Here is a 22307-nt window from a genome sequence, read left to right as displayed (position 1 = left end):
GGGCTGAGGCGCGCCCAGGGGCAGTGGCTGCAGGCAGAGGGTGATCTGAGAAGGGGTGCCGAGGGAGTGGAGCTGTATGAGGATTCCGTGCGTGGGTGAGCCACACTGTCGTTTTCATATTTGGTAGAAAGAGCTCTCCAGGCAGCCAGGGAGATGAGTGTGATGGAGGCGCTGCGGGGGCGGCACACACGGGCACACAAACAGGCTCTCACACTGGCGCACGCGCACACACGCACACACCAGGCCTAGGAGAGCCACCCCACGGCAGGCCCAGCTCCAGCCAGCCCCTTCCGCCTGTGCCCCGCACCACCCCGCTCCCCGAAACACAGACCCTCTTCCTTCTGCCTGGTTCTCTCCATCCTGCCGACGGGCTCGGTTTGTGCTTTGCTGAATGTGCTGGAGGTGAGGGCTCCTAGCTCACGCCAGGCTGAACCCACCCAGGTACTATATTCCAGGAGCCCCGGGCACATCTGCTGAGCTCCAGCAGGTGCCAGCCCAGGATTTGTTCCATCCCCATGAAGTCTCACAATAGAAATAAATAGCTCTTTCACAGACGGATGTGGAGACAGAGGAAAGAAATGGTTTTTGAGGGCCTCTTGTGTGAGTTCTCATTATTTACTCAAGTTAACCTGTTTGAGCCCCACCTACATTACTTAGGTCCCACCTCCCCCCTCTCCATGCTCTCCTGGACCAGAGCAGACCCACGGCCACAAACCACACCAGCGCTTGCCTCTCTGGGAGCCCTTGGGACAATCCCGCCTGGTCCCTGACTCCCCTGCCCCACAGTCACATGGGCTCCATCCCCATATGCCCTCTTCAAGGAACCCACAGTCCACAGTCTGGGACTACTGGTTCTTAATTAAGGGAAGGGTACCCACCAGGGCCCCTGATCCAGGATAGGCTGTGGGGCAAGAACGGAAAATGCCTACAGATGCGCTGCATATTCAGGCTGCTTGGTGAGAAATCGGGTTCGCTTTCCTTATGTTTTTCTCTAAAATAACAGCAGGGCTGGCCCCTGAGTGAGACATGAGTTATGCCTGAAAGTCACCGAGGCCCACGATTACCTAGAGTGAGCAAGCTTTAGGGTCTGAACACTTATCAGACCCCATCTCATGAGGGAGACTAAGCAGTCACAACCTGGCAGAACTCTGGGTCTGCTGCAGTGGCCCAGTTCCCTCCCTTCACCTCTGACCTGACCCTTCACTGAAAAAATTCCCCTGAGAATCCATCAGTTGCAGCCCTCAGGGTCCCTGCTGAAAATCTTCCAAGAGAAATTTCTTGGAGAATTAGCGTCAAGAGTTAGGTCTGAGCTTCCTGGCAGTCAAGTCAAAAGGGGAAACGTGATGAGTCACTGAGTTCGAAGCAGCATGAAAGAACTTGGCCTTGTGGATTCTCCCAGGGAATTCATTTGCCAGAACATTTCTCCCAGGTCCCATGCACCTATGTTCTGCTGCACCTGCATCACCTGTCGAGGGAAGCAAGACCAGGTATAAATGCTTTCAGTGATAAAGAGCAACTAGTAGGTGCCTAGTGAAGAACCCAGTAGTGCTCATTCTTCCCTGATGGGAAGAGGATAGAAAGGTGAACACTGGACAAGGATGGAGAGAGATGGTCAGAGAAGCAGCAGGAGGTGGGAACTGTGGGGCTGTCTCTGCCCTGGAAAACGTGCTGTCTGACGGTGACTCTGCATCTGCAAGCCCAACGTGGGACAGTCGGCCGACAGCTCCACCACCCTGCCCTAGTCTAGTCTCTGTCCCTCTCCTGACAGCGGCAGTACCTGCTTCCTCCCCACCCAGCCCATCCTCAGTTAGTCAAAACCTCCTAAAACTCTAATCTAGCTGTGCCACTCCTGGACTTAAGCCCTCAGTGGCTCCCCATTGCCCTCAGAACAAAGTCCACACCCGTGACCACAGCCCTTCAGGCCCTCCAGTCTGGCCGCGGCCCCCTCCCCCACCCCCTGCTCTCACTCCCTGCAGCTCAGGCGCCGGGCTAGGCCCACCAAGCTCACCAAACATGTGATTCTCTGCCCCTTTCCTCTGTCCCGTGCCGTCTCCTCGCTCTCATCCTTCAAGATCCCCTCCTCCATGAAGCCCTGCTCACCCCGTCCCTGCACCGCAAGCTGAATTCACTGCTCTCTGCTCTGGCTCCTTCCACACTCTGCTCACACCACTAGTCTAGTTTGGGTTCCCCCAAAGCAGACTGAGCCAAGGCCTTGGGAGCAGCAGTTTATTTGGGAGGTGATCCCAGGAGGCACAGAGACGGAAGGGCAAAGAAAGGCCAATGAGGGGGGCTGCTCATGAGCAGGTTACCACTGTGGGCCATGGGGCGCCATCCCAGCAGGGATCCTGACAGACTGTGTGGATCAGAACTCGACCAGTGAGGGGGGCGGGGGGCTGCGGCTGAGCACCTCTCTCCTCCTCAGCACAGCCCCGCTCCAGCCCCACCGCACAGTCGGCAGGCATCGGGGAACCTGTGGAGCATGAATAACACCTGTGATGGAAGAAGCCGCCTACTAACCCCTTCCCCCACCCCACCCCTGGATGAGAGCTGAGGGAGCACCCCCCCCAAAAAGGAAGGTGAAGAGGGCGGCTCTGTAGGTGAATAACCACCCGGCTGACTTCCCTCAGGCCCCAAGTAAGACATCACTTGCGGGAGTGAGAAATTAATCCCTAATTACACAGTTACTTTATCGCGCAGCTTCAGTGCTAAAAGTCTAAAAAAAAAATCAACAAAACCCCCCACTACATCCTGCCAGCTCCCAAGCGCCTAATTAGGTAAGTAATTTTGCTTTAAAGCAAGCACTTTTGTCCTGACATCACCCCAGGAGAAGAGTGGCTGCACCTAGCTCCCGGGTGCGTGTCAGGTGTCTGTCTGGGGAGAGGGGCTTAGGCGTGGTGTGCGGAGGTGGGGGCCGTGGCAGGGGTGGGTCAGCATGGTGGACATCTGCTCTTCAGGGCACGTCCCACGGATTCCTGAGCTTCCCTCCCCTACTCCCAGTTCCCCAGCTTCCTAGAGAGGCCCAGAGACCCAGGCCTGGCCACCCAGGGAGCACCACCCCCGGCCACCATGACTGGTTCAGGACGGGCACACGTGACCCCAGGTGGGCCATAAGGGGCAGCCAGCTCTTGAGCTGGGACTGCAGGGGAGAGGCTCTCCCTGGCTAAGCCACCACCAGGAAACCCGAAGGCGCTAATGGCCATCTTGCCTCCATGGTGGCCTGAGAATTTTGCCAACACAAAGGAAGGCTGAGGCCAGAACCGGGGAGAGGCAGGATCCTGACCATATGGTTCGAGCACTCCCTCCAGCTGCACCCGAACTGCAGATCTGCCCTCCATTCTTCCCAGTCCCGTGAGCTGGTGCAGTCCCTTTGGAGCTTGGGTGTCATTCGCATTGGGTTTCTATCACTGGCAACTCAGAGTCCTGCTGACTCAGAAGGGTTTTGGAGCACTTGCCACATGCCACGCACTTTACACAGCTTCCCATGGTGGGATAAGGGCGCCCACCGCAGATGAGGAAGCTGGAGCCAGAAAGAGCCCAGGTCGCAGGGCAGCGGGCCGCGTAGCAAGGGGATCCCGGCGCCCTGCATGGCCTACCCACCCCCCACCTCATCTCATCAGGCCAGGCCACCTTCTGGCTCAGGAGCACCCCCTCAGCTGGCCCGGTGCCCGGGAGGCACCACACACTTGGCAGCACGTGGAGTAGGGCCAGCATCCGTGGCAGCAGTGTTGCCCAATGGTTAGAGCATGGAGCCTGGGTTCCAATCCCAGCTCTGCTGCTAGTGCACCGTGTGACCTTGGGTGTGTCACTGAATCGACCTCACAGGGGTATGGAAAGAATGAAATGTGTTCACATATGGATTCAGTGCTTAGAGCTGGGCCTGGCACAAGTAAGAGCCAAATAGGTGTCAGTTACTATTACATCACAGCCTCATTCGCTGCCTCAGTTCACACTGGCCCACGAATCACATGATGCCTGCTTAAACCCCTCTTTGGACCCATCTCCTGATGGGGAAAGATCAAGCAGGAAGGGCCTCTGGAAGCTCTCTGACCACCATTTGCCCTGCAGTCCAGGGACACCAAACATCTCCACTTCCCAGAGTGCACCGCTATGTCCAGCCTACCTGTCTTTGCGTCTGCCAGCCCCTCTACCTGGACTGCCCTTCCTGGCTTTCCGGAGCCCACCCTCAGGCAGAATTGAGCTCTCCTGCCTTGTATCCCACTGGGCCTCTAGTACAGCACCTCTGGCTCTGAGGGGTGCTGCCACGCCCCTGTTCCACGGGGGCTAGCTCAGAGTCTTAGCCGGGTCCCCAGCACCCAACCCAGGGCCTGGCTTGGAGGCGGCTCCCTGCCAGCCTGTCAAACAAATAACTTGAGGGGACAAGATCAGGAAAAAAAAAGCTTGGAGCTGACAGAAGCAACATAAAATGACTGAGATTTAACATCTTTCCAGGAAACACCCCTCCCAGGAGACGATTTCTGTGTTGCTGATAAAAATAGGGTGTTTCCTCAATCTTTACAAGGGACCCACGGGGGCTTTCTTAAAATGTAATTTAAGATGTAGCTAATGGAAAGGAAGCTGAGATGCTGGAAATGGCAGCTCATCTGTCAGGAGGCAGCTCTGCGATGACTCAGGCTTGTGTTGGTTCATAACCAGACACCAGCTGAGGATACTATCCCAGCACGCAGCACACAGTAGGTGTTCAGTGGAGGGAGGGCGGAAGGAACTAACAGCAAGAGAGAATTAGGGAGTAATAACATTAGCCCTTGACTCTGGCCAGTGTTTTATGATTTACGGGTCATTTTTACCCACACATCCTCATGCAAATCCACTGAGACCAGAAGAACAGGAGTTCTTAAACCCACATGACAAAGAAACTGATGCTCTGAACCCAACTCAGGCCAAATTCAGAGTAAAGGGGAAATCTGGGGACCTCAGCAGCAGAAGACCCTGGACCTTCTCTTGACAAGGCTCCACTCAGGTGACAATACTCCAGTGACTTTATCTCTGGGAAGAGTTGCCAGATAAACAGGATGCCCAGTTAAGTCTGAACGTGAGGCAAACAACAATATACAACTTTTTAGTATATACCCCAAATGTGCCTCATGATAGGCCTCCCATGACATTCGGCTCCCTTACTCCAGAGTAGTCCTGCCCACGGCAGGTGGGCACAGCTGATGGAAACCGGACTGAGATTCTTTTGGCTCTACCACAGCTTGAGGGGAAAGTCCCTCTTCCAGGACTCACCGTACATCCTTCTAAGAGTTGATGAGGCTGCCCAAGTCCTCCAGGGCAGATCAACTGGAATATTTTGGCCTCTGAAAAGGTACAACCCCTCATGCTGTGAGTCGGCATGCGTTCTCGGCACCGTCGTACTTGAGCACATCCCAGATCTGGCCCATGCAGGCTGTGTGACCTGAAGCACGCCACTAATCTCTCTGAGCCTCCACTTCCTCATCAGCAAAGTGGGGGTAACAACCCCAAGTTCTCGCGACTGTGACAGTCCAGCCCAGTAAGGAAACTTTAGTTCTGGTAACCCACCTAAGCAGAGTTGTTTGTGCCCACCTGGAGCTCCCTTCTCTGCTTGCACAGTAACAGTCCTGGGATTTTCCAAGTGCATCCTCCTCTCCCTCAGGCCCTGTGGTATGAGAGGTGCCAACACCTTGACCTAGGTCTAGCCAATCAGAGCACTGCCTCATGCCGGTGACAGTGATTGGTTCATGGATGAGCACATGACCCACGCCAGCCAATCCAAGCCAAGGAGGTTCCATTATGCACTCACTGGAGTGGCTGAGAAAGTAAAGGTCTTTCTGTTGAACCCCAGGGAGTAGGCTGCACATTAGGGGCTGCCAGCAGCTACCCTCCAACCAAGAGGAGAGCTGCCAGGGATGGAGGTAGCACAGAGGAATGAGAAGAGCTGTGGAACAGGAGGACACAATGCCTGGTGACATTTTTCAGGAATCTGGACTGAATGGATCCTAAAGCCAGAGACGCCTCAGCTTTCAGTAAAAGAGATGAAAAATTTCCTTAAACCAGGTTCGGCAGGTTCCTGTCTGTATAATTGAGAAAATCCTGACTGACTTATGATTGACTGGTGTCTGGCTTATCAACCTGTAGCCTGAGAATCTCTGGTGACTTATCCCTACCCCGCCCACCATGGCATCTAGCATCCTGTTTCCATGGAAACGGACTGGAGCTGATGATCATCTCTCTCTCTCTCTCCCACTGTACTCCATATGTAAATCAAAAATCATCCACACCAGGATTCCCCGTGGAAACTTCCCAGGTCCACACTCATCCAAGGGCCAGTTCAGCTTAAAGAAAATGGCCCCAGATTCCCCCAGCTCTGTGGTGACTGTGCACAAAGATACAAAACATGTCATGGAAAGGGGAAGGTATAGCTCAGTGGCAGAGTGCATGCCTAGCATGCATGAGGTCCTGGGTTCAATTCCCAGTGCCCCTATATATAAATAAATAAATAAACCTAATTAGTCCCCCCATTAAAAAAAAATGTCATGGGGCCTCCCCTCCATGCTGGCCCAGGGCCAGGCTCCAAGGACTCCAGGACGATGGCTCAGCCTCAGCCCTGCCCTCAGAGCATCCAGGCCTTGGAGCAAACAGACCTGTAGACCCCAGGATAAATCGGTGGAAAGTCAGTGACAGAGCCAGGAGGGTGCCCTGGGCCTGCTGACACGCAGAGTGCTTCCCTGACCCAGAGGTCACGCATACAGAGCCATGCAGGAGGGGGGCCAACTGAAGAAGAGGCTTCTGGAAACAAGCCAGTGGTGACCCTCTGACACCCGTAACCACAGCGGGTCTGCTGGTGGGTGCGGGCCTCTGCAGAGCTTGCACCAGTTGGTAACTGACTTTAGATTTTTCAGCAGATCATGCACACCCCCAGTCAGCCCAGACAGAAGGCTCCAACTGGGACTTGGAGACATGGCAGAGTCACAGCTTTGGCCAAGAGACAAAGAAACTCAGGAAAGGGCAGACTCTGAGTTGCCCATTTAATATGCATTCTCTCTTCTTCCAGTTTTGCCTGGCCCCAGAGAACAATTCTTGGTTGATTTATCCAAATTCAATGATGTTTTCTATTTCCCTAGCTTCCCTTACAGCTAAGCATGGCCATGAGACCCAGTTCTGGCCAAGTGTGCTGGGACAGGGGAAGGATCTAGAAGAGAAAAATGTCGCTTCCCAGACCCAAGTAGAAGCGCAGCTGGCATAGCCCTGTCTCCCTCCACCCTTCCTGCCTTCAGTGCAGAAAAAACGCCCACAACTTCAACACCACCTTGTGACCATGAAAGAAAGACCTGGAAAATCACAAGCATGTCAGCCCCCACATCACAGAGCCATCACTGGTAACCACCAATCTCAGAACTTCGTGTTATGTCAGGAAAAACACCCCAGGATTTGCTTCAGCCACTGTTGGTCACATGTTCTGTTACTTGCAGCCAAACACATCCCTGACAAATACACCCAGCAAGTTACACAGAACCAGGATTCAACCCCAGCCCATGGAGCCCAGCTCCTTGGGTTCAGCTCCTGGCTCTGCCCCTTACCAGTCTGTGACCTCAGGCAGGTGACTCCCTGTCCCTGTGCCTCATCTGTGAAACGGAACTGACTGCAGTTCCTCCCTCACAGAGCTAGTCTGAAGATTAAGCCAGATAATGCCCAGCATCGGGCCCACACGGAGTACTCAGCAAACAGTAGATGCTCTTATTTTTATCACCTGGATAATGCCTAAGAGGATTCAATCCCCTTTGCTTTTTAAAGTCCCACTGATGGGGCACTTTGGACAATAGGAACTCTCAGCAAGCAACCACAGAGGGGACAGGCCTGCCTAATCTTTTTAGAAAGCTCTAGTCCAGGGATGACGAACAATTCTTATTGATGTTCTGTCTCCCAAGAGCCTGTAAGAGTCAAGTTGGAGAAGCTGTTCCCCAGGCACACTTGGGAGAAGCTGTTTCCAGGGTGTAATAGATCCCGGCCCGGCCTCTCCCTCCCACTCCGAGGTCAAGGTGCGGAGTTACCGACGCTACTGCTATTTGTGTTAATATTATTAATGATGACAGAAATGCTTACAAGGAATCCCCACTGTTCTGGTGACATAGTACATCTTCTTGTCATGAGAATTAATTCAGATTCTGGACACAGATCAGAGATGGAGTCCTCCCCATGCCTCTTCCGCGACCTGCGGTTTCCAGATTGGGAATCGTGATCCACACTTGAAGCGTTCTTGACCAGGGGCTCTGGGAGGGTCAGATGAACTAGATCCCCTTGCATCAGGACCACCGGAGCTTTTTTATAAAATGCAGGTTCCCAGGCCCTCCATACCTGCTGGATCTGGGTCCCTTGGGTGAGGCCCAGGAATCTATATTTTAACATGGGCCCCAGCAATCTTGTTGCTCCTTGAATCTGGAGGAGCACTGAGAAGGGATATAAGGTCGCACATATGCTTGAGGCTGGGGGAGGTTGCCCGTTCCCCATCTGCTCACACGCGTCCCTGGGCGGCTCCACTTCCCACACCGAGGCCCCCTCCTGGATGTCATCCCAGTCGGAAGCTTTCAGCAGCTTTCAGACTCAAGGCCACTCCTGTTCCCTGCACTCATCCAAGGTGGGGGCCCCCACCGGCCATGCCCTTGGCAAGGGCTCTAGCTCAGCCTCATTCTGGAAAGATCCCTAGAGCCCTGGTTCACCCCAGACACCCGTCATCAGGAATTCTTAGGGGTGATTTTAGCAGAGGTGCCCAGACCCCTCCCCACAGCTGTCAGTGGCCATTTCATGTTTTTGGTTAGAGGAGGAAGTAGTTATTACCAGCGTGATGCACCAAGGGAAAGATATAGATAAAGAAAATCTCGAGTTCAACAAGAATGCCATTGAATATTTCATGACCTCCTAGTGGACAAAGGCAGAGAAGTGTAACTTAAATAAGACAGTGAGGTAAATTCAACAATTATCCAATGATTACGGGGGCTTTGTCTCACACAAGAAGAGTCTCTAGTGAGGTGCCACAGGGCTCGCTGTCCTGGCTGATTGAGGACAGGAAGAAATGTAATGAATGACCGAATCAAGGCTCCAAGAGATCAGTATAAGATGAAATTAATAATAAATTTAAAGGTAGATATTTAGGTTTTGGGTATTTTTAAATCAACTGTGTTTAGTTCCAGGGTGGGAGAGGCCTGGCTTGGAGAGTGAACGAGACCTAGGGATGACAGGCAGAGCAGCCACTCTGCAGGTCACTACAACCCCATGCTGCCCTGAGGTGAGGGCTGCCCCTTCTCTCCCCTGTAAGTCATCACCGGGAGGTTGGGGTCCTGCTCCCCAGCTGGGGACCACGACAGCCTCAAGTCAGTCCAGCAGGTGAGGCCACCTCACCAGTCCTTTGACAAACTGTGAGAGATGCTGGGGACATTTTATGTGGAGAAAGGGTGACTCAGGGAGTAGAGGAGCCGCTTTCCAATTTGAGAAGGACTGTCACAAGTCTGTCGGGGGCATCTCTGTCCACAGGCTGCAGGCCCCCCTGTGCAACCAGGCCCCTGCCCTCTTCCCTGGCTTTACCCCTTAGCGCCCACCCACCCCCAGGGTCCCTGGGCTCCCACAGCCCCTCTGCTCTCCCTTCTCTTCCTCCAACAGCATCCCCAGGCCCTCTGCATGCTGTCCCCTCTCCCCTGAGACACCCTCCCCACCCCCTGCCTGGTCAGCTCTTACCCCGGGGCCTCTCTTCCTCAGGAAGCCGCATACTAACCTCTCCCGCCATCTAAGCCAGGTCCCCATTCCACACCCTCATGGCCCCTTATACTTCTTTGCAACAGCATTGATCCCAATTTAGAATTTGTTTAGAATTTCATTATCTGTTTTCTAAATCGTGAGCTCCATGAAATCATGAGAGCATCTGTCTTGTTCACCTCGAGTCCCCACTGCGCAGTACCTGGCATGTAGTAGGTGCTCAGTAAATACTGATTTTGTGAATAAATCAGTGACCGCATGGTCCCATCAGGTGGGAGCTACAGGAAGACAAATTTCGGCTCAGCGAAAGAACTGTCTAGCACAGCAGGTTGTCCCAGTTTGTGATAGGCTGTCTTGTGACCTGGCCCAGGTGGTGGACTGGATGTTGAAACAAAGGCTCTGACCTCTGAGGAACTTTCCAATGTGGAGGTTCTGTCTCCTCCATCACTAGAAGAGGGAGCCAGTAATTCAGGGAAGAGGAGGAGCAGGAAGGAAGAAAACATTCTCGGGATGGCAGGCCTGTTACTCGGGAAACAGGACATTTATAGCTGCGAGCCTGGGTGGGGCTGGGGGGGCTGCGCTCTGATGCTGGGGGTTGTGGCTTCCCATCCTGCCCTCTGCGCTCACCATCCCCAGGCACAAAGCACAGGGCGGAGCTTGAGGACAGGGGTAGGTCACTGGAGTCCCTAGCCTCCTGCCTAAGGCTATTCATGCCTCTCCCAAAAATGTCTTTGTTGAACCCGCCCCCCAGCCAGGACTGGCTATATAATTTGCAGGGCCCAGTGCTAAGTGAAAATGCAGGGCTCCTTGTTCAAAAATTCTTGAGAATTTCAAAATGGTGCGAGCAGAGCATTAAACCAAGCATGGGGCCCTGTGGGACTGCACATGCGCCCAGCCCTCCCTGACCCCCAGGAGGATGCTGGCCTGTGGACCCCACCCCAAGGACTGAGAGAAGATAGCAAACGGAGACCCCGCGGCAGTGCTGAAGCCAGGCCAGCTCCTCACTCCGCTCAGCTTAGATCTTCACTGTCTTTATTTATAAATATGAGCAGACGAGGGGAATCATTAAGCAACAGAGGAGACTCTTCAAGTCAAAAGGGCGGAGTAGGGGCACTCATGGGGAGCCAGCAAAACAAATGACTTCTCTGAAATGGGAGTTAAGAAAAATCATCCTAAAACTGGGAAATATGGCAAAGGGAGGGCAGTACTTCTCGCAATTGCATTTGGAGCATTATTTAACAGACCCATATAAAGATTATCTCATTATCTAGGGAAATATACCTTTGTTCGAGTTACTCTTTACTGTTAACTAAAGGTCTGGCTGTTGTGAAATTACATGTGAACTCATAAGAGATTCGTAAGTGATTTCTGCCCAATATAAAAGATAACCCCAAAGGTTATGGTTTTATGGCCCTATAAAGCCACTAACTAGCTTTGATTCTAGTCCCCTCTTATTCCTATAATTTTTCCTCCGATGTCTATTTTCCTAATTCGGCTGATTACCATCCTGCTGGTTCCTCATTAATGAGTTGAATAAATCTGTGATACATGTTCCTTCCAAGATTTGTGTGAGGGTAATTTTTTTTAACTTTTTGAAAATTATGCTTGGACTTTGGGGTCAGGAAAGGACTTTTAAGAAGCCTAATCTGTACCTGTAAAGAGATGAGTGACTGTTGCGCCCACTAAAACAAACTGCTCTGAAAAACGAGACATTCAAGGACAAGAAGCGATCCTGGTGTTAAAAAGACACAGAGGAGACGAACGCTTCCATCAGGGACTGTAAGAGGGAAAAGGAACTCACTAGTGATTCAGAGGCCAAGCCAAGAATTCTCTCCTCGTCCGGATGAACTCTGTGAGAGAAATGAGGAAAGATGCAGAGCACAGATAGAGGAGGGAAACAGCCACTTATGGGAATTCCAGGAGACAGCAGAGAATGGGCAATCACCGAAGAAGGTATAGAGTTTTTTTTCTGACCTGAAGAATTACACGAGTCTTGAGTTCTAAAAGGGGTCGGGATGGGTATAGCTCAGTGACTGTGGTGTAGGTTTGCATGGTACCATGTGCAGGGTTCTGAGGGAGAAAAATTATGGCTCTAGAACAGTGCAGACAAAAACCACCCTTCACACACAAAGATCAAAGGAATATATTTTTGGACTGACAAGACTGGAAAATGACACGATCCAAATACCTTCCCTTAAAAATTTTAAAAAAATAAAAAAACTGCTTAAGGATGTCCTCCAGCCAAACCAAAATGAGACTGAGAATGAAGACTTTGTCAAAGGGATGGCACAGTTCACAGGATACCATAGAGACCCAGCAGAACTTCTAGTTAGGTCTAAACCATCGTTGACAACATGGTTGTGAAATTAAATACAGCTCTTAGGACAGGATACACGGAAGAGCTAAAACATTTTAAAGAACACCAGTGAGCGAATCCTTTCACTTCAGGGCACATTTGTGGAATTCAGCATCTACTCGGTGGTGCTAACTCGCCAGCGCAGCTGTGTGCCCGTCCACCCTCTGTCCCTTCCAAATGGCATCACACACGTATGCTGGCAAGACCTATATGCGTATACACATGCTCTCACACAGTGACACATGTACACACTCACACACAGGCCCACACTCATGGGCTGCCAGCCTTTTGGTCTCCCCTTCTCACCTCTGCCATATTGACCCTTACTGGGCATAGTTAACACCTGCTCGCCCTTCAGCTCTTGTGTTTGTGTCACCTCCTCAGACAAGTCCTCAAGCCCGCAAGCCCCAGCCTGGCCCAGAAATGCTCTCAGAAAACCACGACGCTTTCCCAGACCCCTGGTCTCAGCGTGGCATGTTTACCCACGTGGCTGCCGGGTGCCTCTCTCCAGACGGTAGTGGGGAAGAACAAAGTCTACGTCTGGATTTGCCATCCTCCATACCCTACAACTAGGGCAGCACTCAGTAGGCCCAAACACTTAGTAGGTGCTCATTTAACCCCTGCTTGTTGGAGGAGTGTATGAATGGGCATTCAGCCTGGTTTGACCCAGGAAAGCAAGAACAAGGCACAGAGCAGGGCCCAAGATGCGCCAAAACAGGCTAAGTTATCACCTGGCCTCTCTGACTGTAGCTTACACCTTGGCAGAAATAGCCACAGTTTGGAGTCAGACAGTACTTGAGTCTGTGCTGGATCTCTGACCTGCCGAGTGATCTAGGATGATGGTAATAATAATAGTCAACATTTATTGGGTGCTCACTTTGATGTAGCTACTCTTCATTATCTATTACTCCCATTTTACAGATGATGAAACTGAGGCTTAGAGAGTTTAAGTGGCTTTCTCAAGATCATAGTTAGTATAAAATAGACGTAGTATCAAAAAAAAAAAATAGATGCAGTATCAGCTGACAGTGCAGGAAGACACATGATTTACCAGAGTAGGGAGGAAGGAATGTCTGTCTGTCCAGGCCATTCAGTGAAGAGACATCATTCCTTCCACTGCAGGGGTCCAGGAGGGACCCAGACATTATCACACAGCTTCATCATTATTACCAAGAAGCCCATGAGATTACATAAATTCTGTCTGGCATGCACTAGAGGCTAGGACCTGTCTGATATGGTCTACCTACCCCGCCATGACAATGAAGAAATCCAGTCGGTTCCATGTGTCCCCAAGGTAGCACTTCTTGCCAAAAATGCCCAGGGCCACCATCTTGAGCACCATCTCCATGGCAAAGAAGACAAAGATGAAGTCATCAAAGACCTGCAGGGGCAGGAGGAAGGCAAGAAGCAAGGGACAGCGTGAGGTTCTGGAGCAGGATCTGGGGCTCAGAGCCACGGTGTTAGGTGGGAACATGGGCACAGATACGAGGGGCCAGGGGAAGATCTAGAAACTTCTCCTCCTGGGCAGGAAGAGAACCTCAGAGATCCTGGTCCAATGCGGTCATTTCACAGATGAGAAGACTGAGGTAGAAGACTGAGGGAATGAGCTTGCCCAAGGTCATCCAGCCCACTCTATTTGTTCTCTAAAAGCAAGTGTACTGACAAGGGACCCAGTTAGGAGTGGGGCAAAGGGACCCTTCCTAATAATCACCAAGCACTGGGCTAGACATGTGATCTGCATTCTCTCTTCGATTCTCACAATGATCCCCTGAATATTCCCATTTTACAGATGAGGAAACCAAGGCTCAGACTGCTTAAGCCGCTTGCCACAAATCACACAGCAGTGAATGGAAGACCAGAAATGACACTCAGGTCTATCTGACTCCAAAAGTCATGTGGAAGGAGCTTTCTCAAAATGGGCCTGACATCTTCCTGGGCACAGGTTTCAATGCTGCCCTCCTCGGCTCAGAAAGGAGGCCCCAAATGTCCTAACCACAGGCTCAGTTGAGTGTATATTTCCTGAGGACAGGGCCTGGGTGGAGTTCCTCTTTCAGGGATCAGTGAGGGCTACAGTCAATTCAGTTCAACAAGTGGGCGCTGAGCACCTCCTGTGTGCAGGACGTAGACTGGGCGTCGGGGACACAGAGATGAGTGCTCAGTGAACTCACCGCCTGGTAGGGAAGCCAGCCTAGTATCCGCTGAGGTTAATTGGTTCTAACCCCACCCAAGGCCCCAGGGCTGGCCAAGGAGCTTGTTACCCACTTGGGCCCCAGACCTGCCCCAGAGATTCTAATTCTGCAGGTTTGGGATGGGCCAGGAGTCTGGATCCTTAACAAGTGCCCCAAAGGAATCAGAGGCCCCAGGTAGCTTGTGAACTGCTGAGTCCTGTGGAAACGTAAGAGACAGATGGCAATTCCTCCTAGGAGGAATCTGACTTTCCCAGGGAGACAGACTTGGATGTTTCCTTTCTACATCTGTAAAATGGGTATAAGCCTAACACCCTGCATTCTGGGTATACCTGTGCTGCAGGGATCAAAGGTCAGGCCTCCACCTGGGACCTCGGTGAGATGAAAACAGGAGAGATACAAGAGGCCACTCCTAAAGGCACCGACTGAGAGTTACGGAACCCAGCCTTTATTCCAAGAGCACTGGAGCCAAGGCAGGCTTTCTGCAGGGAGTTTCTGGGAGACCAGGAGGAACCTGGTGGTGGTCCCCAGGCAGGAGAAAAAGGGGGCCTGGACTAAGGCAGAAGCCTCGAGATAGAGGGGAGAGGATGGAAGAGAGAGAGGATTACAAAGGGAAATGGGTAAGACCAGCTGGGAGTGAGGAAGAGGACAACCAGGGGAGCGAGGGCAGGCCAGGTGGTGAAGATGTGGCTAGGCCGGGCAGGGCAGAGCGAAGAGGGGCAGGTTTGGGGGGGCATTGGGTGAGGTGGGGTGGTGGGTGGGGCCCGGAGCAGCCGGCCTCACCTGCAGGATCTTGCAGCGGTCGGACAGGCAGTCCATGTCGTCGCACGGCTGGTACATGCCCAGTGTCACGCAGTTCAGTAGGATCACCAGCATGCTGACACATTCAAACCACGTACACACCAAGTCAAGGACAAAACAGTTAGGGGACCATAGCCATGGGGTCAGAGTACACCCACCCACCACAAACACAAGCCCACACCCCATTCCCCTCCAGGTGTCTCTCCTGATGGGTCAAGCCCACATTTTCAAAGCCTTTAGAGACCTTGGAGCCAGCCTATCCTCCCTCACAATAGACATGGCCACACGTGCCAAACCCACCAGGGAACCCAAACCCCACCAAGCTACTACCTGCCAGGACCCTTGCCCCAGTCTGAGAGCTCCCCTCTCAGGAAAGGAGAGGCTCTCAGAGGTCCAGCTGGCAGGCCATCTCTGGACTATCTCGGCCTCTCTATCTCTGACCACCTCCCTCTGACTGTCATTGCCTCCTTCTCTGACCACCCTTCCCTTCCCCGACCCATGCCCCCTCCACCTCTGCCAAAGGCCTGGAGCTGAAGCCTGCCGAGGGGCCGTCCAGCATGGCTGAGATTGGCCAGGCACCCCTGTCCTTCTCTCCTCTCCTGTGGCTGGGTTACAGCTCATCACCAGACTCTGGCACATCTGTGCCTAGGCCCTCCCCAGGCTCCGAACCTCGCGGAGTGGGGCTCACTGTCCTCAGGTCTGCCCAGGCAGAAAGTCTCCCGCTGCCACCAACCTTGCAGGGCCTCTGGGGCACCTGCTTGGACCCAGGATGAGTGGGCTCCCCAAGCCAGATCACTCTCCTTATCAGCACTCACCTCCTTCGGGCTGATTCCTGCCCAGGCTTCGAACACAGCCAAACGATGTCAAGTCCCACCCCTCCCAATCCACCTAGAGTCAAGGAGCCAAGGAGCCAAGGAACCAAGGAGCCAGAGCTTGAAGGGACTGAGGGCCTGGGTCATTCACAAGTTATCTTGCTGACATGAGCATTGACTTTATCGATAACTAGAATCTACATTCCAAGGGGACAGGGGTTTTGCATTCACAGCTCTGACAGCAACAGGAACCTAGGAGGAGCTCAATAAACGTCTGTTGTGCAAATAAGTAAATCCATCTCTCTGGGCCCTGCCCACTCTGACATCCAAGGATTCTTGACTGCCCCCAAATGAAAGCCTGGCCCCTCAATTTCAAAGCCCTTGCTCTGAGCTCAGATGTAGCTATGCCAGCCAGACCCTTAGCCAAACCCCCCACTCAGTGGAAGGGTGAGTCCTCTTGCCTGATGGAAGACTGACATGGTTTCCGTGGCAACAGCCTCCCTCTCATTCCTGGGCCCTTGCTCACCTTGGGATGCTGCCTTCCCTCCTGCCTCCCCCTCAGACCCTCCTCATCCCAGCTCTGCTCCTTCCTGCCCGCCCCCCACTCCTTTGCCACTCTCCCGCCACAGCCTGTAATTAACTTCAGTCGCTGCCAGGGCCCCCTTCTAGCTTGCGCATCGCTCCAGTAGCAGCTTCATCATTAATTAACTTTTTTGAAGTTCAAACGTTCTAATTACTAGCGAACGTCCCCCATCCCCCTTGCCTTTCCCCCAGCCTGTCATGCTCTCCCTCCTTCCAGTCACCTCTTCAGCAACTTCTGCCCTTCTCACCAGTTTCAAGTTCAAAGTGCACTTGGCAGGTGTCTCCCAGGAGCCTGGCACCCCCAATTCTTCCTCAACAAGGCCCTGAGCAGTGCGGGTCAGCAGGCCCATTTTATAGATGAGTAAAACTGAGGCTTGGAGAAATGAGGGGCCTCTCCTAGCTCATACAGCTGGGACACACCAGAGTGGAGCGCCACACTAGGCCTGCTGGACTCCAAGGGCAGTGCTCTCCTCTGTGATGCATGGTCTGTCTCTGCCTGTGCTTTACCCCTCTCTCCTCTGAGGCCTCAGCCCATCCTCAGTGTCTCTCACCAGGACCCTGCACAGCCTCCTGGCTAGCCTCCAGCTCTGATCTCTCTGCTTCTCCAATCTGCCCCGCACACAACCGCCAAGCATTTGCTGTGTGGTCAACACCATCGGAGCTCTTTGCAAGTGTTATCCCATTAAACCCCCCAGCACTATTATAAGCCTCATTTAAAAATGAGGAAACTGAGTCACAAAAGGGAACGTAACTTGCCCAAGGTTCCCAGCTAGAATAAGGCTGAGCTGGGATATAAAACTAGAGCCTGCTTTTCTTGCCCTCAAGGTATTTTGCCACTGCCAGATTAATCTGCCTGAAGCACAGCTCTGATTATACCTCTCCTATGTTCAAACACATTCCATGGCTCCCCATTGCCCTCCTTGGCCTGACACCCAAGGCCTCCTACACACCAACCTCACTGAACAATCCTGGCCTTATCTCCCACCAGCCTTGGCATGCCTTGAACTTCTTGCTGTTCCCAAGCATATCCTTTGCATGCACTTCCTTCTGCCATCTCTACCAGGCAAACTCCTAATCATCCCTCACAGCCCAGGTCATCTGTCACCTCTCTCAAAGCTTTCCTTGAAGCACCTTTCCCCACCCACACAGTGGTGACTCAGCATCCTCTCTAGAAATGCTCCCCACCCACCTGGTCTAGCTCCTATCGAAGTAATGAACTTGGCAGTAATCACAACTAATACGTGCCAGGCCCCTAGGGGCACGGCCTTAGCTCTCATCACTGCCCGCTGTGGGCAGATGGAGGAACGGGCCAGAGGAGCTGGAGTGACTTGCCCAAGGTCACACAGTCAGTAAGTCCCCCAAATGGTCTGACTCAGTGGTGCCGGAGCCACCGGCACAGGGCTGCCTCTGTTGCTCATCCCTCTCAGGGGCAGACGGAGTAGCTTTCACCTCTAGATTGCTCAGCTTCAGACACTCAGAGATGGACAATCTCAGCCCTGCCCCGAGGCACTGAGGGAAATCCCAGATGGCAGAGCCTGGGCCCTTTCCAGGAGCCCGTGAGGCTCAGAAGTCAGGCCAGAGCTGGCATCGCTGCCCGTGGTTCCTGACACGCTCCCCACTGGCTCGGGGATCAAAGGCACCAGCCCTCCTTGAAGTTGAACTAGATCACGTGGCATGGGGAAGGCGTGTCAGAGGGAGTAAAGGTCCCAGGCTGAGCAATTCGGTGGCTTGGCCCGGCGCCCAATGTTTCCATCATTAGTCTCAAGTACTGAGGAACTCCGAGAGCAGTCAGGCAAAGCTCCGGTGTTCTGGGACAATGTGAGGGAGGACAGAAGCCCCAGGAGAGTGGTAAGGGATTTCTGGGTAACAGGGCCGACAGGGGCCTGAATGCCAGCTCCACGAGGGCAGGGCGCTGTCAGTGGCCCTGCATTGCCTCCTACAGTGAGGCTGTGTAGTTAGGATCCTGCCACCTGGCCCACTTCGCCACCTTCTGGGTGACCTTTGTTACAGAACAATCCCATTGGGGTCCTCAGAAAGCACCTAGTGCCATCCCCCACTGCACAGATGTGACACGGCGGGGCAGAGAGCCACTCCAGCGACACGGCGAGCCTGGAGCAGAAGTGACCCTAGGACAAGAGACTCCCCACCCACAGGGTCCCTGAGCCACGGCTGGATTCCAAACCCCACCGAAACGCCACGTGTCCCCAGACGTGTAGCAGCTGCTCGGTACAGGCACCTTCGGTCATCTGAAGCTGATTAGATCCGTGACGGGCAGCCAGGGGCTCCTCTGAGGAACACATGGGGAAACGCATCAATGGTGATCCGATCGGTACTCTCCTTGGCAAAGCCTTCCCAAGCCCCTGGCAGGGGTGGGGGCAACCAAAGGGCCCTTAGGGGCTGCAGAGCCCTCACCCCACCTATCACCTCCACCCTCACCTCCATCTCAGCCCCACCTCTTAACAGCCCTTCCCTGGGGCCTGACTCTCCTCCCTGTACCCTTGCTCTGTTCTCAGTGCCTCCCATGGTCCTTGAAATTGGGGCCTCAGAGCCCAGCAGTGAATTAACAAGCACCTATTGAGTGCCTGCTATGTGCCAGGGACCAGGTTAACAAGAGCAATAAATGTAACAATGGCCAACATAGCTCAAGTGTTCTTGAGTGTCTGTTTGCCAAGGAGCTTTCTAACCAAACGGCACGTATTATCTCACTTAAACCTTACGGCAAGCACACGAGGCAGGGAGCCCAGAGGCCCCAGAACACAGAGCCAGTGTAGCTGTGGACTGGAGACTAGGGCTTGTCAAGTGGGTGCAACAGGAAAAGCCCTTCCCCTTGTCAACCTTTCCTATAACAGGGTCCAGGGTCTCCAGTTCTTTGGCTCTTCTGGGGAAAAAAGTCATCTCACCAGCAGAGGACTGAGAATCCCATGCTGGTGTTATCTGCTGATTGATTACTTAATATGACCTTGAGTAAGAAGAAGAGATGCTATCACAAACCCTTTAGATGATGTCTGCCTCCCAAGTGCTGAAGGTTCAATCAATTCAGGCCTGGCAATGTGGAGAGTAGCCCTGGAATTTCAGCCAAGTCCCCCCATCTGGCAGGTACTATCATTAACCCCATTTGATAGATAAGGAAACTGAGGCACCAGTGCTGGCTCTGGGGCTCCAGTCACAGCCACCTTGGGTCACGCAGCTGGAATGCGGCAGGGGCAGAATTTGAACCCGCCTCTGCTGACTCCAAATCCCTTGTTCTTGGCCACGTGCTCTGCATCCCCCAGGCACAGAGCGTGGACTGGCATGTGCTCAGTGGAGTATCTGCCCTTCCCTTCTCGCCCACATTGTCTCCCTCTCGCCCACGTTGTCTCCCTCTGGCCTAGGTCAGCAGGGCGGGGTCAGGAAGGGGGATATTCCACCCCTGCCACAGCTGGGAAGGAAGGACCTGAGTGCAGGAGATGGTGGGAGGGGAGGCTAGTGAGGGGAGGGTGCTGGCCTCAAGGACCCCAGCAAGAGACCGAGCTGGATCGAAACCATAACTCCACCCCATGCTTGGCTGCTATCTTGAGAAGGCCAGGGTGTGATTTGGGAAAATAGGGTCACCAGGGAAGCCATGATGCCAGGCCCCACCCCCCTCCTCAACTTCTCAAAGAGAAGAGTGACTGGCTGGGCAGTGCCCATAGCCTGAGCAGGCCCCTCAGGGCAGCCTCCTCTCCAGGAGCCAGAGCCAGAGGCCTGCATGGTTACCATGGCAACCATCACCCTCCATCCCGGAGGCCCAGCTGACAGTCATGGTTTCTATAATGCAGGGGGCTCTGGAAGGGTGGATGGGGGCGGGAGTACTGGGTTTGGCTGGGGCAGCCAAGTTTGTTTATTTTTTTGTCAAATCTGAAATCAGATCCATTTCCCAGGATGCACCTCAGTTGCTTAAATAAATCAAGTGCAGGAGGAGGGCTGGGAGCTGCATCCTCCTGGACCAGGGAGGCAGGGAAGGTGACCCAGCCCCTATACGGGAGTCCCTCCCCTATTCCTCCAACAGGCACTCAGGTCTCCACAGACCAAGGCCTGAGGCTCCAGGCCCCAGTTCTTGGGCCAGCTCCATGCTCTTCCAAGGCCAGGCCCACAGGCATCCATAGGGCACCTGCTATCCACCTGGCCTGTGCATCAGTGTACTGAGATGAACCAGGTTCGCTCCTGCCCTGGAGACGCCCAGAGTGCTCGCCTGTTCCAGGACCCAGCGTGGTATGAGTCCATGTGGCATGCACTGTAGTAAAGGTTGCTACCATTTTGAATGTCACCTATGCTGCAGGCCCTGGGCTTTAAAGAGGGTATCCATTCACTCATTCATTCATTCATTCATTCAATGTAGCTTCATGAGCAACAACCACTCTGGAAAGCTGCTTGGCAGCATTTATTCAAACTAAACATAGGCCCACACTAGGGTCCAGCAGTGCCACCCCTGAGTCCATACCCCAGAGAAATGCCGACATAAGTCCACAAAAAGGCACACGATATTCTTAACAGTGTCAACCTAGGGAAAGCTCAAGAGTCCCAACCCAACAGCAGGAGAGTGAGTTGGGCGCAGATTTCAACTGGGGACGATTTTGGCCCCCAGGGAACATGTGGCCAGCCTGGAGACAGTTTTGGTTGTCACAACTGGGGTTTGAGGGACACTCCTGGCATGTGGTGGGTGGAGACCAGGGACGCTGCTCAATATCCTACAACGCACAAAACGGCCCCTCCACAGAGAACCATCCAGTCCAGAATGTCAACACTGCGGTACGTCCCTTCGATGGGATACCCTGTGATGAAAAAGAACAAACTACTGCAGCAGCATGGACGGAGCTGCCAGGCACAACTCTGGGTAACAGGAGGGAGATGCCAGAAAGCAAAGAGCATCCGAATCTAATTATACGAAGTGAAAACCCAGGCAAAGTGGACCGACAGTGCTGGAGGTCAGAACTGCGCTAACTCTGGGGGAGTGCCCATTGCAGGGGGCACCAGGGAGCTTCCGGGGGCTGGAGATGTTATGTTCTTCTTGGCCTGAGTGGGGTCACAGGAGTGTTTATGTGGAAAAATGCCTTGAGCTGCACATTAAGACATGTGAGCTCTACCGCATGCCCGTTTTACCCCAATAAAAAGTGTAACACAAAATGGTAACGAGCAACTGCTCTAAGGACAAAGAAAATGCAACCGTTAAAAAACACAGGCACCTGCTGGGGCTCCGGCTGTCATGGACCCCCACAGGGACCTTCACCACAACCCTGCGGAGGAGGAGGTGTCATCTCTGTTTTACAGACTTGCCCCAGGCCACAGCAAGGGGCAGAGCCGAGATCCGAACCTCACACCATCCCGTCTTCAGTTTGTTTAAAGATTTGTTCTGTCCAAGCCCACAACAGGAGCCCTTGGAGACAGGCCTGGAGACATTACATCCACTTTATAGATATGAAAATGGAGGTCCAGAGACAGCAGAACTTGCCCAAGCGGACACAGTAGTTGCGCTGAGACAGAAAATTGTTCCACAAAGTGAACAGACCTGCTGGGCAGAGAGTCCTAGGCCTGTCTCCACTTACATGCCTCTAGCGACAGGAAGCTCCCCACATGACACACAGCCCTGCCCGAGCTGATTGGTTCTGGCTATAAACTATGGAGCCTCGGTGGGTTGAGATCCCTTAGAAAGAGTGAGCTCTCCCTTTCTTCCTTGTCCCTGCCCCCAACCCCACTTCTTTAAGTCCCCTTAATTTGAGAACTCATTGAATTTGGCCAAAGTCTCTGATTCTCAGATGCCCAGCAGGCCTCCGTGCCCAGTGCAGACAGTGGGAATGGGGCAGGCGATGGCGAGGGAACTGGGGCTGCCAG

General features: G+C 53.3%; 1 protein-coding gene across 1 annotated transcript in view; it reads right to left on the bottom strand.

Annotated features, from left to right (window-relative positions):
* The window catches only part of CACNA1I (calcium voltage-gated channel subunit alpha1 I), a 110924-nt gene that overhangs the window by 67346 nt on the left and 21271 nt on the right, over window positions 1-22307 (bottom strand). Inside the window, exons 3-4 of the mRNA XM_074375583.1 lie at window positions 15049-15160; window positions 13327-13460 (exon numbers count right to left, since the gene is read on the bottom strand). Coding sequence (XP_074231684.1) covers window positions 13327-13460; window positions 15049-15160 — 246 coding nt within the window. The remainder of the gene's footprint in view (window positions 1-13326; window positions 13461-15048; window positions 15161-22307) is intronic.

The sequence above is a fragment of the Camelus bactrianus genome, chromosome 12, assembly GCF_048773025.1.
Source record: "Camelus bactrianus isolate YW-2024 breed Bactrian camel chromosome 12, ASM4877302v1, whole genome shotgun sequence".
In the NCBI taxonomy this organism is placed as follows: Eukaryota; Metazoa; Chordata; class Mammalia; order Artiodactyla; family Camelidae; genus Camelus; species Camelus bactrianus.
Note: the sequence above shows the minus strand (reverse complement) of the source record. Positions and strands in the feature narration are given on the sequence as shown.